This window comes from Vicia villosa, linkage group LG2 (assembly GCF_029867415.1).
Source record: "Vicia villosa cultivar HV-30 ecotype Madison, WI linkage group LG2, Vvil1.0, whole genome shotgun sequence".
Classification (NCBI taxonomy): domain Eukaryota; kingdom Viridiplantae; phylum Streptophyta; class Magnoliopsida; order Fabales; family Fabaceae; genus Vicia; species Vicia villosa.
The window spans coordinates 168,090,775-168,107,522 of record NC_081181.1 but is presented as its reverse complement, the minus strand read 5'-3'; the positions used below and the strand labels follow the sequence as shown (position 1 = coordinate 168,107,522).

Here is a 16,748-nt window from a genome sequence, read left to right as displayed (position 1 = left end):
CTGGAAATACATCACCATTATCACTCATCTACTCTTAGAACAATCCTTTTGCAATCAGCTTACGAATTTTCAGCCTTCAACCATGTCTCTCCTAACCATGGGCGAAACACACAGAGGAACCCCCCAGAACATCGCAACCTTCGTAAGTGTATCAGTATTACTTTATATTCATGCATGCAACTGTCCCTGATAAACTAACTGATTTTTTTGGGCATGCTTACTCTTTTCAGAACGTTCAACGTTTTCGCACTCGTAGTAAACATACCATCGCTCCGGACGACCGCATTATACCATATCTGAACATTGCTGGTTTCGGTCCGATTAGCAGGATCGCCGAGTCTTCTATTGACCACAAGTTTGTTCTTGCTTTGCTAGAACGCTGGAGGCCCGAGACACACACCTTCCATCTTCCAACAGGGGAGTGCACCATCACCCTTGAAGACGTTCATATGCTACTCGGCCTTCCTGTTGATGGTAAGGCAATTAATGGTTGTGTTATGCAGGCGAATAGCTTATGCCAAGAGGCAATTGGAATAGACTTGATAGAAGGAGCCGTTGGTGCTAGGGGGCAAGGTGTTAACCTCAAGAGGTTAAAGGATTATTATAAAAATTTTCACTTGAATGATGCGTCTCCCCAAGAGACCATACTGCAGAAAACTAGGTGTTACATAATGTTGCTTATTGGAAACGTTTTGTTCCCAGATAGCACTGGTAACACGGTTAACTTTATGTATCTTCGTTTGCTAATGGATTTTAGTAGAGTTGGTCTGTACAGCTGGGGGTCTGCGGTTCTGGCTACCCTGTACCAGTCACTATGCAAAAACGCGGTTGCTGAGTCCTGCACATTCTATGGATGCGCCCTGTTGGTGCAGGTGTGGGGGTGGTGGAGGATGCCCATAATGGCCCCGGTTAACAACGGAAGTTGGGACTTTCCGTATGCCTTGTGGTAAGTTTTTAGTATACCATTTTCTCCTTACACATTCTACTCCATTCTAACTAAATCATTATATTTTCGTTGTAGATTTTGTGTGAAAAAAATGGACTTCACACTTAATCCGCGGTCAAATATCACAATGTACCGCATGCTAATTGATCACCTTGGACAACATCAGGTATTATCTCTAATTATTTTCTTCTTTTATTTTAAGTATTTTCCTTAAATATTTTTTCCAGAAGTAATGTATAACTCTCATGCATGCAGTTCATATGGCGACCGTATCTCGAGTGCGAGTATGAGCCTAGAGCTCAGGATGCAGAAATTTGGACGACAAAATGCTGCTTAATCCGGTACAACATAATAGAAATGCATCAAAGTGACCGGGTGATGCTTCAGTTTGGGATGCGTCAACGGATACCCGACCCTCCTGTTGACTTGGGAGTGTGGCACCTAAAAAGAGTTAACCATCAATGGACACACCAACACTGGAAGGATTTTGCACCCGATCAGCGCCAGATGTGGAAGAACCGTCGCCAGTATGTCCTAAACTTCCCCGTTAGTGACCATGAAATGAAACCTTCTCCTGAATACATGAGTTGGTATCGTACAGCCACATCCCCTAACTTGTTTCTTGCAGCTCCGTTCTATTTAATTGATCCCCGTGCACAGAACTACATCTTGCCACAACAACAACAACCGGAAGAGGAACAACAACAACAACAACAACAACAACAACACGAACAACAACAACAACTCCGTTCCGCACGCAACATCCGCCAATCAAATATGTTCCAATCCCAATCTCAACCATTACAAGGGTATGAAGACCAACATCCTTCCTCGGACCAATATCAGACCCACTCACAACCATTCGGATTTACAACATTTGCTGGGTCCTCAAGGGGATTCGGCCAAAACCTAACTCCCGGTTCATCTAGCCTTCATCTTAGTCCCGACGATGGTCCTCATGGTGAATCCTCTTACCGTGGCGCCCCCTCCGGCTACGCAACACCTACAAACCAATTCGGCTTTAACCAAGGTAGTTCTAGTGCTACGGGATGCTATGCGCCGGAAGTCTTTTCCCACCCCACTCCACCACCACGAATAAGCACATTTGAGGGAATGGGTAGCCGACTTTACAACAGCGGTTTTCCGGATAATTATGGGGGCGTCGACGAATTCATAGACAGCGATCCACGCGACATCCCAGTACCAGCCCCCGTGACACAAACCCAACAAGAAGCACAAAGGGGAAGGGGTGGGGGTAGAGCTAGGGCAAGAGGCGGTGTCAATATTCGCGGCGGAATCAACGATCGCGGTAAACGTGTCATTACAAGACCAGGTTGCGGAACAGATGGCTATCTTGGTGATGGACGTCGCTGATTATTTTGTTGTATTTTTCATTAATCTTTGCTATCGTTTCTGAAATTAATTGTAACCGATGTTTAGTTTTTAAATTTTATTGTAATCAATGTTACAAGTTCGATTTTCGTTTTCTGCTTTACATTTTTAGGACAAAAAATATTTTCCAAATTTATTTACGTATATATCTTAACAAATAAAAATAAAATAGGATTTTTAAAAGTAAATATTTTCATAAATATTAACTAAAATAAATTAAAAAAAATGAAAAAAAAAAAGAAAAAGGATTGCACTTAGGCGCCAAATGGTTTGGCATCTAGGGCAAAACCCTAGACTTATGAGCCATTCCATTTGGCGCATGCTTTAGGAATTTTAGGGTTAGCCATTTCATTTGGCGCATGCATCCCTAATTAACACCTATACGCCATTTCATTTGGCGCATTCAGTTAACGGAAATCCCAAACCTAGACAGTTTGGTAAATACACCGAAAACATGGTTTTTTCTGTATTTTTTTTATTAAACCTGGTTATTTTAATTTTTTTTTCCGTAAATGGCCCACATGGCCACATGTGGAATTGTGGTAGAAATTTCTGTTTATTCTTTACTAAATTTTTTGGCTATATAGTTCCAATTTGTCAAACAACTTTTGGTGTTTGATTCTTTCATGCTGTGTGATGATCATGAAGCATATATTATATACAATCATGGGAAATGTTTCTTTTTCATAATTTTGTAAGTTTTTCATCGGTTGGCATTTGGGCAACCTATCAATTCTGTCATTGTCAAAAACTAGTAACAAACCTGTGCATACGCACGGGTTCTGATTCGGTACGTGCATTTGTTTCTATAATATATTTATTTTAAATAGAAGATTAAAATAATATTTAGATCAATAATAGATTTTTTCGTATAAAAAATTATTTAGATCATTAATAAATTTTTTTCCCGTATACCATTTTTGCAGCATAAATATTTGGATCATAAAAATCATTTATCGTATATAAAAATATTTAGATCAATAATACATGTTTTCCAGTATAAAAATATAATTTTTGTTTACGTATCGTTTACAAAAATATCTAGATCAATAGTAAATTTTTCATATATAAAAATATTTAGATCAATAATAAATATTTTTCTGTAAACTATTTTTGGATAAAAAATATTCGGATCATAAATACCATTTTTCGTATAAAATAAAAAAATATTTAGATCAATAGTACATTTTCCCTCGTATATAAATATTATTTTTGTTTAGATAAATATCTACTCAATATTTTTAATAGGCTCCCTTAAACTTTTTTATAAATTTGAATAAAATGGCCTATAAATTTCTACTAATCAATATTTAGATCAGTAATAAAGTTGTTTCCATTTATAACAATAGTATTTTTTGTGCTATATACAAATATTTTAATTAACAATATATTTTTTCCCGTATATAAATATTATTTTTATTTTGATATTATTTATAAAAAATTTAAATCAGTAGTACAGTTGTTCTCGTATATAAAAATATTTAAATCAACAATGTATTTTTTTCTGTATATAAATATAATTTTTGTTTTAACAAAATTTATAAAAATATTCAAAATAATTTTATTAATTGATGAATGATACTAAATAATATTTAATATTATGTTTAATGGTTTATTTTTAATATTATGTTTTATGATTTATTTTTAATTGTATGTAGTATTTTATATTTTTTAAAATAAAAAATTAAATATAATGTATATATTATAAAATCTTAAAAAGTTAAGGATTATCTTAAATATAAACTATGATATTTTATTATAGGTAAAGATTAGTTTTTGACAGCATTTAAAACCCATTAGAGCAAAAACATCAAGTGACAACAACTTCTTCGCACCCTGTTAGCAATTTTAAGGAACATGATTTTTATAATGTAGAATAAGTACGCACCCTCTAGGTAGCATTGTTTTTCTGAAAAATTTACTTCCTACCCCTACAATTGTCTTTCTACCCCTACAATCAAATTTTTTGGACGAAATTACCCTCGTATAAATAGGTAAAAAAAATTCATTTTCAACTTTTTACTGATTTTGAACAAACACTCTCCCTTCTCTCCACGAAATACGCTCCGGAACCCTTCAGAAGACTCTTCCGGTTCACAAAATCACCAAACCGGAACACATTTGGTAAGTGATCCGATTTGCAAAATTTCAAAAAATCAGAAAAAAAATACACACCGGAACACATTTCCAAACTGTTCCGGTTTGTAAAATGCTCACCGGAACACTTTCACCAACTGTTCCGGTTTGGCCAAAATGCTCACCGGAACAGTTTTGAAATGTGTTCCGGTGAGCATTTTACAAACCGGAACAGTTTGGAAATGTGTTCCGGTGTGTATTTTTTTTTTCTGATTTTTTGAAATTTTACAAACCGGATCACTTACCAAATGTGTTCCGGGAAAGAAAAAAACTGAACCGGAACTGTTTTCAAAAGTCTTCCGGTTTGTAATTTTGTGAACCGGAACTCTTACCTTAAGTGTTCCGTTTTTGATGCGCGTAGGGGTGCAGATTTCAATTTTTTTTGACTTTTTGGAAAAATGGTAAAAAGTAAAATAATAAAATGGTTATTAGTGTTTGAGGGTAAAATTGCCATTTTTTAAAAAATTGTAGGGGTGGGAAGGCAAGTGTAGGGGTAGGAAGTAAAATTTTCTGTTTTTCTTTACCAGTGCATTTTTTTAACCTCTGATTACATGAAAGAAAAAAAAAACTCAAACTAAAAAGTGAAAACAAAATTGAATTGTGATTAAGATTGTCATAACTCTATGGCCACAAATGAAACAACTCGAACTTCTATTAACTTCTTTAATAAATATATAATTTATTAGTAACAACAATTGTGATATCATTACTTTGGAGATTCAGCCTTGAATTAAATCCTCACTCATATTGCCTTAGTATTGAGAAAGCTTCCAAACTACACATTACTATTACTATTTAGCCTGCTCAAATAATATTAAAAGAAAGAACATATCAGTTGTTTTATGACAAGCACATATATAATGAATAAACATCAACAATAGTGAATACTTATACTGAATTTAATTTGCTCTCACATGTTAAGACAGTGCTTATAACTTTTACCAAGCAAGAATTTGCTCTCACATGTTCTCCTTGCTCTCTTTTGTCACATATCAGTAAGATTAAAAATGCTTCAATTCATTGCCTGGAGATATATCAAATATAAAGGAACATCTTTAAAATCTCAACAAATACATTAACATGGTAAATTACACTAATATATGCTAACAACTCTCAAGTTACAATTTATATGGTGGTATTCGATTAAGAAAATTCAGAACAGGGGAATTGTAATTTATACTCTATTAAAATAAACAAATCAATCAGCATAAAATGGCAAGGATTTTACTTGTCCGAAGAATCATCACTGTCGGTTGTCTCGATCAAAACATAAAAGTCATGTTGCAAATCATGAAATGGTCATTATAAACATATAGAAACAAATAACCTTTTCTCGAGGATGGAAGCAATACTAATGAATAGTTTTGGTGTGGTTCTTCTTGAGGTTATCACTGGTCGCCAACTAATTCTTAGATTTGCAGGAAAAGAAGAAAGTATTTGTTGTTGAAATCAACTCCATCACTGTAACACCAGAAGAAACACCTTGAGCAGTTTTAAGAAATCCATTGACCATCCTAAGAAGAACATGATGATAAGATATAAAATATACACTACTATGAAACAATCAAGAAGATGGAAATCTGATTAAATTTGAGAAGAGGAATTGAACTGACATTGGTGGTTGCTCAAGCTATTTGGAGAAATAAGCATTACCACCTAAAATCATCACGAGCACAAGCAAGCTGCTTCATAATCTCCTCAACCTATTTCCACAACAATCTTCACCAAATTGCAATAATCATCAAACACAAATAAAAAATCACAATGAAAGATAGAAGCGGACAAAACCTCAAGAGCAACATTTTTGTGTTTCTCATAGAGTTTGTCGGCGAGGTTACAGAGCACGGTCGTCGGCATCACCGATAGAGCTTACGCCCAATATCTTCATTTGAATGGAATACGTGGAATAAGTTAGACACCCAATCATTTCCTTCATCTTCATTTCCTTCAACTTATTTCAGAAAATTTGAATGGAATAAATTGGCCCCACGATCTCTTCATTTCGTTCATCTTCATTTTTAATCACTGTTTTCAACACCTCATTTTTAAACACAGAGCTGCAAAAATCAGTTTGGAGCACAAATGTCCAAAGTTTCTTATGGTTCAAAGCTACAATAGATGAATCAAACATTGAAAGAAATTGAATGGAGCACAAATGTCAAAACTCAATGATGGAAGTGCACAACAAATATAAAGCATAATATTCAAAATTCAATGAACCAAACATGTCACAGAAATTAATTTCAACCGTTAAAATCGTTGATGGTAAAGCATAATATTTGAAATGTCACAATAAATATAAATGAACAAAAACCAGAAAACACAGCACAAAAGTTTGAATAATAACACAATAAGGACAAAATGAAAACATAATATAGAATCTCACATCTTTGTGTATGACAACATGCTTGAAAGAAATATCTATCATGAATAATCAAAGAAGAAAACAACTTAGATACGAAAACTGTGAAATAAAGAAAAAAATTCTCCAAAATCGTCAAGTTATTAACATCATTTTCGCTAAACCGTTCGGCATTCCATACCCTCTAAAAGAGTTCACCTCCAACTGCATACTCCATCACTATTTCTAAATGAGTAGGAATCAAAACCACCTAAACAATCATAACCCCATTGAATTAAAAGTTAACAACTCACATTTAATTAACTATATACGCAATACAAACTGATCCAATCCAACAGATAAACCAACAAATCAAGTCCTTGCTTCGTTAAAGGTTTACATATATTCGGATGCCATATATCCGGGTGCCTGAAATACAAAAAACTGGTTGTTAAACCTTAAACATGGGAGAGATGTACCATAAATAATGGTCTGTGCAAATATAAATTAGACAACCATGAACATAAGAAGCCCTATCAAATAAAAATGACATAAGTATAAACAAATAAGATTTGACTGCAAAAATGAGAATAGCATAACAAACCCATCAACATGTTAAACCAGTCCATTTATTTTCAACATTTTAGGTTACTTAAAAAACAAAAACCAGTACCACAACAACTAAAACCATAAACTCAGTTAATGAAAAACAAATAGAGTTGGTAGTAAAACCAAAAATATTACTCCTCTAAAATCATATACTCAGAAACGATAACATAAATAAAAAACGAAAACCAAAAGAAAAAATCAGTAGCACAAACCAGAAACCATAAAGTCATAAATGAAAAATATTTCACAACACCAACACAAACCAGATAAACAAATGTTCCTTATTCTTGGACTGAACAGTCCATTTGTGATGGACTCTCACAGCTATTTTCCATAGCTCCTTTGTGTCATTAATGTCTTTCACCAGCTCCAACGGTCCTGCCATCAGAAATCGGTGGACTAAAGAACGCTTTGGAGAGATGAAGGTGTTTGAAGAGAGAAAGTTGAAAACAAATCGGTGAACACAGAGAAATGAAGAAGAAGACCAACAGGAAGTGGTTGAATGAGGATTTGGGGAGCTGATATGCATGCTTTGTTGGTACAAGACGTGGTTCAGGAAGTGACAATTCCATTTTGCTGAAAAGTGGCACGGTTTGCAATATTATAGAAAAGGTTTGTGTTAAACTATTTCAGCTTGTGGACAAAAACATGTATAGCTCTCTTCACACTTTTGATAGTAAAGGTAGGACAAAATATTTGTAATATTTGAAATCTGGTGGACAAAAGAACGTTTTATCATTTGACAAAAGGGCGGTTTAGCTTTGTTACTTTTTGAAATTTGTTTTTTTTTTTATAAAAAAAAATACATACTTGGTTACAATTGTGTACTTTGACATAGTAGGTATCACTTACAAAAGGACGTTTTATATCTATTAATAGTAAATTGTTGTCCTACTTTAACTACAAAAATCAAAAGCCATTGTAATTTAAAACAAATTAAAGTTACCACCTTTAAGTTGTAACCAAAAGTACAATTTGGTTACAAAAAGTAAATTTTAGACGCAATTTGCCCCCAAATCAATGAGGTGGAGGGTAAAGAAAAAAGGTTAAAATTGGGTTTTCCAGAGCCATTAATTTTCTTATATTATAGATAAAGGAGGGCCAAGGAGTTTGTCTCCAACAATTGCATACGTTCTTTTGCTGCATTGCTTTTTTCTTTTCATTAGAATATTAGACTTGATGGAGAAGATAAAGTTGAATGGCTTAATTGAATCTTTAATAACTTAATTAAATTACTAAAGAGGAAAATTGACGCTTGACATGACTTCTGATGTGACACGAAAATATATGAAGACTATTCCGTTGCGGAACCAAAAATAGTGATGATTGCGAAAACTACGGCGGAACGAAGCTTCTGATGCACTACGTGGATGCGACATCATGGATCGAAGGTTGCAATTACGGTTCTTCCTGAACCAGAGGTATTGGTGCTGATGCAGTGCCGATAATCAGTATTATTATATCTGATACGGTGGACCTAAGGGTGAGTACCTGCATGATTAGCACTCCAACGCCCAAGTCAGTTTAGGATTCAAGATAATTGGTAGTGAAAGTGGAGATTAGAGATTGTGTACCTTAGAACCCTTTAGGAAGATATTTATACATTCGGCCTAACAGAGTAGGCTAGGTAATGAGCCATGTGTTGTATATTAGGCCTTTGGTCGGGGCAGAGTAGTGGGTCCCGGGTCTTTGGACGGCACGGAATAATTTCCCCCAAGACTAGTCAAATATGTTTGATGTTGGGGGAGTCTTTCAATAATAGTGGTCGTCCTCAAGGGAGTTTCATCCAGGCGTCAATTGGCATGCACCACTTTGGTTTTGCCAAAGCATGATGTAAATGTGAACATTAAATACAATGCCATCATTGAAACATTTCACCTTTTTTTTCTTTGACATGTGATCTGAAAAGGTATGGAGTGATGTGACTCAACTTTCTGTGTACTCGAGTACACTCGAGTGTGATTTTCTTCCCTAGATAAAATCTGACCATAGATTTATACTTATTTCTTGCTTTCGTAGTCAGAGTTTCCCTTGTCTCTTTGAGTTTTCCCCTTTTTCCGAGAACACTTACTTCCCAAAGTAACCATCGTTTCATGTTTAAAACTTTAAAGCACTAAAGCTTCGACTTTCCAGCTCTTTTCCTCGTTTAAGCGCTTTTGCCTATTTCAAGGTACCTTCTCTTCTCCTCAGCTTTTACTCAAGTTTTTTAATTACATTTTCATTACGATTTGTGGTATCCCTGTTATCGTCGAGAATGATTCCGAGGGTAGTGTTTCTATGTAACACCCTATAATTTTAATTTTTAATTTATTTGGTATTTAAATCAATAATTAGAATTATTTGGCTTTTTGGAAATTATTTGGAAAGTTTGGTGTAAGCCATTGGGCCATGTGTGGCATTAGTAAGGAAGGGGGTGTTATACTAGTAAAGCCTTTTTACTAATTAGAATCTTTTTTCACAAAAGTAAAGAAATTGGGGGAAAGGAAAAAGGAACGTGAAAAGCATAGCAGAAGAGACGAGAGATTGGGAAGCTGATACGTGAAAAGGAACTGTAAGAGAGAGACCTGTCAAGAATTTCGACTAAGGTAAGGGGGGACTCTCCGGTTAGCATCTATTATCTCATTCTTAGATGATAATATTGATTAGGGATGTCGTTTGAGTCAATTGGTTGGTATGTTAAGTTATGGATGTTATAATTGATGAAATTGCATGAATTATTGGATTGATAATGTGTTGTTTTGATGTATGATGATGTATAATGATGTAATTTGTGATTGTATGACTGTAACTGGTGTTTAGAGTCGATTTTTGGGGCTTAAATGTGTGAAATCGCAGGGTCTGTTGCAGACCTGAGAATCTGCAAAATCTCAGGTCCGATAAGCGGAGGGGGGTCCGCTAAGCGGAGGACCTGACCTAGCTAGTTTCTGTGCAGGGTCGCTAGTGGTCCGCTGAGCAGAGGTTTGAAGGAAGTTCGCTTTTGCCTCGTGTTGCTAGTGGTCCGCTGAGCGGACCTTGATGTGCAGAAAATTGTCCAAACTTGAAAATGATGTATCTTTTGAACCGTTGGCCTGTTTTGAGTGCCATTTTGAGTATGATAGACCTCATAACATAACCTATGCGTTTAAGTGAAGAAATGAGGTGTAACTTTCGATTATTAATGAATCATGATTTATTGCTTGGTGAATGATGTATTGTGCATATATGTGATGAAATGTGATAATACATGCTATGTTGAAGCAATAATCATGTGATGATTTATTGGTTGTTTGACGATGATGATTAGATAATATTTGGTGACGTTAACATATGTAAACATGCTTTGATGATGATGATGATGATGAATTGAGTATTGGATGATGTTACTCATTGACTTGACGATGGTATAAGTATGTTCATATATGTTTGCATTCATTCATAATCAATTATTGAGGCTGTATCCATGATGATGTGTTGGATCAAAGAAGGGCATGATTCCCATTGTGTGGAATCTGTGTCGGCAGGGCCGTATCTTGACGATGTTGGATTGTTCGGTGGGTTATTCTCATTGATGATGTTTGGTACCACATGCATAGTGTCAGTCATTACATATGCATGATTTTCATAACATGATTAAATGTGTTTTCAGTGTTATGAATTGATGATGTGCTAGTTGTGTGTTTGTTGAAATTGTCTGAATATGATACAATTGGGTGAATAATATAACTATGACGTATTATTATTTATGATGCAATAATATTTGTTAATTGCGATGAGACTCACCCTTACATGTTGTTATTTTCAGATTGAGGTAGCGGCTTTCCGACTTGGTGAGGATTAGCTCATGATTCAGTGCGTTTTAGTTAGCGTAAGATGTCATACTCTGATACAATGTAACACTGGGGGACGTGATGTTTTGAGTTTATATTTTATAACTCTAATTGTTTGTTTTGAGTTTGAATGAATAAAGTTTTAAAAGATGTTGAACTTATCTGTATGATTTAAATTCCGTTGTGTTGGCATGAATTGTTATGTATTATGATGAATTCCTCAATGAATGCATGGCAATTACATTTGATATTTGTTTTAATTATGAATTGTGGCACCCTTGTTTCATGTTATTCTGAAATCTTTATTTAATTGTCGCGGGGTTTAGAAGGGTGTTACATTCTACATCTTCAAAAAGGGGAATGGAGTTCGAATCACATTTCTTCCCCTCTGTGAGTGGGGGTCTTGAATTAGGAATCATCGTTTTGAGTGATGATTCGAATATGGAAGAGTCGTCTAGAGAATCTATATCAGATGAAGCTCTCTCCTTGAATACTTCAGAATCCATGTTCCCTGTGAAACCCGACAGGGATGAAAACATTTCAGAGGGGTCGTTACCTCTTCTGACCAGACGTGGGAATAGTTTGCGGATTTCTAACAACGAGAATGGTTGAAATTAATAAGATAGAAATTACAATCCAAGAGGTAATAATTACTTGAGCATGCACTTGAAAATCCCCTATTTTCCAATAGAGATGTTGACCTACTTCCACAGAAGATATATTATAGAATCTGTTTAATATGTTGATGTAACATAATAGAACATTCATATTGCCCTTCCCTCTAAAATAAATATATATATATATATATATATATATATATATATATATATAACTTGAAAGGTAATTATTTTGATTCAACCATTTCCTTATTTTACTTTGACTTTCTATTTTGAATACCTATTTGGAGTGAGGCAGATATAGAGGTTGCACGTCAACAGAGGGAACATGTTGATCGCTTTGTCCAAACATACCAGGAGTCAACTGGTCATGACCCCAGTTGCACTGAAATTGCTCGTCATATAGAATGCTAAGGGCAGCAGGATATGTCTCTTGGATCAATCCCAGTGATCATCATAGAGATGGTGTATTGGCCCATATGGATCTTTGATTAATAGAGCTGACCAATGCAAGTAGATACCATTGGGTGGCTACTGAAATAATTGAGACTTTTCTATTCTGAATGCAATTGAAATCATAACCAGAGCCAACATTACAGTTGTCAATTTCCTAAATTGGGCGATTTGGCTAGTAGGTTTGTATGAGATGATATGCAACTCTTTCGAGGGTTTCACGCTTCCCTTGTACGAGTGTCTCTTCACCAAGATGGGAATACATTAATTCTTCTCTGATTTTGAGGTGCAAGTGGTGAATCACCTAAAAGCTTCCCTGTCACAACATCATCCTAGAACCTTAGCCTTCATGGCGGTGTTCCAGCTCTGTGTCGGGTATAAGACTTGGAAACCTTCATTGGGGCTCTTCTTTGACCTCTTATCCGTGCATTGTACTTTTCTAGATGATGCACGAGATCAAGAATTATTCTACTTTCGTCCCCAAGTACCTTGGTTCGACCTTTTAGTTTCTAACTGGGGGAACTTTTCTAGAGCGTTTCATGTTGGTGAAACCTGTCACTCTTGAGAAGCATATGGCCCTGTGCTCGTATTTGGATCCAGTAGGAATTGTTCGCCGTTGTAGAGGTGTTTTTAAGAAATATTGGTCCAGAATTCATTTCTACCGACTTATCCCTTCTTATCATTCCATGCCGACTTCTTGTGAAGACATGCTTTCACCATTGTTTTGTGTTTTGATGAAGACAAAGAATCTAACTCAAATGCATTATCAAAAGAAGAAAAAAGCTCAAAATTTTAAAGAAGTCTTTTATGACAAGACTTGGAATTCAAACAATCTTTAAAAGATGTCTGACATTGATGGATTGGTCACGAACATAAGGTACAAGTTACAATTATGCTTTGTATAATACCTTAATAGCTTGGAACAAAATTGCATTTTTCTTCTCTAAGCATTCTAACTTGTTTTGAAATTCATTATTTTGAGAACATATGGTTACAAGCTAAATTGAGCATTTTCATACAGTTGTAACAGTTTACATAAAAGCTGTAAACGGTTACAGACACAAAAACTTTAATTTTTTTGAGAAAATGCTACAGTTGTAACCGGTTAACCAAACCCTATAATCGGTTACAACCACAAATATTTTGAAAATTACTTTATCAGCTACAGCAGAAACGGTTACGCCAATATGATAATCGGTTACCACTGAACTAGTAACACATTTTCAATATATTTTTCATTCTCACATTTTCTATACGTTGTCTATAAATCATGGCAATGCTTCATGAATTTATATTGATTCCAAAAGGTGTATTTCAGATATAAATAGTCATTGTTTCTGAATTTCAAAACTCACTTCATCGTAAACAATTCAAATTCAAATATTTCTCAATTTTCATCTAAGTTTTTTGAGCCAAAAATTTTGTGACACTTCTACATTACTTTTACAACATCACTGAAGTTTCATTCTTAAAAGTTCTGAGCACTTAAATATTATTGATTGTGAATTGTTTACTTGGAAGGGAAGATCAATTATCATAATTGATATAAGTACTAAATCTTCTTCATTATTCAAATTATGTGTTTGTTCGCTAAAGTATGAGTGATCATTGTATTCAAGTGAAAATGGTGTACTTTCTCTTGCATGTTGTAAAATCAAAAGGTGATGTGCCTTTGAGATTGTGTTAGATAGTTAAGAGAGTCAAGTTGATCGACTGTAACGTATCTGACATGGTGAAGTCTCTCAGGGGTGTTAGGGGACTGGAGTACCCTTGTTTGGAAAAGGGAACTACGATATATCTTGGTGTTCTTTACTTTCTGCATTTATTTTTCAGCACTTTAACATTCACATCAGTTTTGGAAAAATAAAAACATCATCCATAACGACCATAGTCGAGAAAAACTCAATAATATCGGTTAATCTAATTTAGTCCCTCTTAGATTACTTTTCATACTTACATTTGGAATCATAGCAAATTATAAGTAACTTGTTCCTAAAGATCTAGAATGACTTCCACAAATCCAGTTTTTAGAGACGGTGGTAGCAACAATGAGTCTCCATTGTTTTGTGGTGAATATATGATTTTTGGAAGATCTGCATGCAATCACATCTTGAAGTACAAGGAGAAGATGTTAGGAGTGTTGTAGAAAATTGTATGTTTGTTTCTACAAGAATTGTCAATGGGGTTGGTACAACAAAGATTAAAAGTTCATGGGATGAAGATGATAAGAAAAAATTTCTCTTTGATAAGAAAGCAAAGAAGGCGGCATTAAGCATGGATGAAATCTTTCGTGTCTCTCGATGTACATTAGAAGTTACTCATGAAGGAACCACTGAAGTGAAAAGATCAAGATTGAATACTTTAAGTCAAGAATATGAGTTGTTCATAATGTTGCCTAAATAATCAATCCTTGACTTGCAGAAAAGATTTGTGCACTTGACAAATCACTTAATGTTCCTCAGTAAAACTTTTACTAATGATGAACTTAATTTTAAAATACTTAGATCCTTGAACAGGGCATGGCAACCGAAAGTAATGGCGATATCCGAAAAAGAAAAGTAAACCCAATATGACTTTCGCAGCATTATTCGGAAAACTTCAAGAACATAAGATTGAATTTGGAAGACTAGAAAAGCATGAGACTCAAGAGAAGAAATTCAAAAGTATTGCTTTAAAGGTTGACTCAAGAGAAGAAGTTGAAGGCGTTCCAGAAGAAGATGAGAACTTCATACTTTTTGAAAAAAAGGTTATACAAATTTTTTAATAATGATAAAAATGGAAGAAATTTTTCATGAAGAATGAAGCTTCAACATCAATCCAAAATTTCACTTTAAATGTGAAAAGTAAAAACACATAAAAGCGGATTATCCAAAATTTAAAAAGAATCAAAGTCTAAAATAGCCTATGTTTCATAAGATATTCTATAACATGGACTAATAATAAAAAGAGAGACAGAGGGAATATTGTGTAAGTGTCTCACAATTTTAGCAGAAGTAATATGCATCACTTGGATATCACTTTATAATGCAGCATCTAAGGAAGTCTATTCAAAAAAATTGAAGTCACATTTTGGATAGATATGGTGTGGATACGTGTTTATAAATCATGGATATTGCTTTTTGGATTAATGATAGTAATATTCTTTTTTAATATAGAAAGTTAATGGTGAATATAAGACAACAAATTTGTAAAAAAAATACACATATTCTCTTCTCAATAAAACCAATTCTATTTTACTCTCCAATAAAACTGAACTTTAATAATTTTACTCAGATGAAATAATTGTCAATTATATACAAAATAAATTCTTTCAAAATCATCCCTATAAAATCTAAAACAATCATATATACTTCATATCATCTCTACTCTATGATTTCACATCTCATACAATCAGCATGAGTTTAAATACATAGTACAGATAGGCATCAATGGACAAGAAAACATTGGTAATAGGTCTTTTTTTCTTTCTTCTTTTTCCCTCCATTATGCTGATGATTTCAGTCATGACATACTTCCATGGTTTGAATGAATCAGCAACATTTTCCACAACCGCGACACAGTCACAATTCAAAGCGATGATTACGTCTAAACCATTTCTTCAGTATGGCTTGTTGATGAAACAGGTTTAGCCAAGTATGTAGGGTTACTATCTCCAGCCATAATGACAACAATCTTAGGCTCTAAATCCACCACCATTTCCACATTCTTCATAGATTTCTCTTCATTTGCTAAAGTGGTAGATGGTGTATTTTCATGACAAGAACAACAAGCTAGAACAATTAATGCAAATGTTGCAATTGCAAGCATGAAAGCTATGCCACCAAAGAGGTAAGGAACCGGAGAGGTAACGGTTTTGAAACCGCCACCGGAAGCTGCATCCATATTTGAATCACTTACACTTACAAAAAAAAAATAAACAATAAATTTTCCTCTATTAATCTCTCTTCTTGTTTTGTTGTTAAATTGGATCCTAAAGGTTTGATATAAAAGAAATTGAAGGAATTAATTTATAGTGCATGCATGTTAAGGCAAAACAATGAATGAAAGTTAGTGGAATTGAGGAAGAAATTTCTGTTTATTCTTTTCTTAAAATTTTGGCTATATAGTTTCAATTTGTCAAACAACTGTTGATGTTTGATTCTTTCGTGTTGTGATGAAGCATATATCCAATCATGGGCATAATAATATGGAAGTTTCTTCATCGGTTGATATTTGGGCAGCTGTCTATTGTTTCATTGTCAAAATTAGAGGAGGGCCCATGTGATTGTCTCAAATAATTGCATACGTTCTTTTGCTTCATTACTTTTTCAAAAAGCATTGTAGACTTGTCCTAACAATAAATTTGAATTAATATATTAAGTTGAATATATGTTTTTAATAAAAAAATAAATTGTTTTTTCATTTCTTTAGAACATGAAAAGTGAGTGAGGTTCTTCAACTAATCACTA

The 16,748-nt window shown here is 34.3% G+C and overlaps 1 protein-coding gene across 1 annotated transcript; it reads right to left on the bottom strand.

Moving 5' to 3' along the window:
- Nucleotides 1–15,549: 15,549 nt before the first annotated feature.
- On the bottom strand, nucleotides 15,550–16,343 carry LOC131647361 (protein GLUTAMINE DUMPER 5-like). The gene has a single exon (XM_058917262.1). The coding sequence runs from the start codon at nucleotides 16,180–16,182 to the stop codon at nucleotides 15,886–15,888; it is 297 nt and encodes a 98-aa protein (XP_058773245.1). The 5' UTR covers nucleotides 16,183–16,343; the 3' UTR covers nucleotides 15,550–15,885.
- Nucleotides 16,344–16,748: the final 405 nt, after the last annotated feature.

Bases quoted from the DNA above. Each gene is read 5' to 3' on its own strand.
- LOC131647361 (XM_058917262.1), bottom strand. From the start codon at position 16,182: ATGGATGCAGCTTCCGGTGGCGGTTTCAAAACCGTTACCTCTCCGGTT.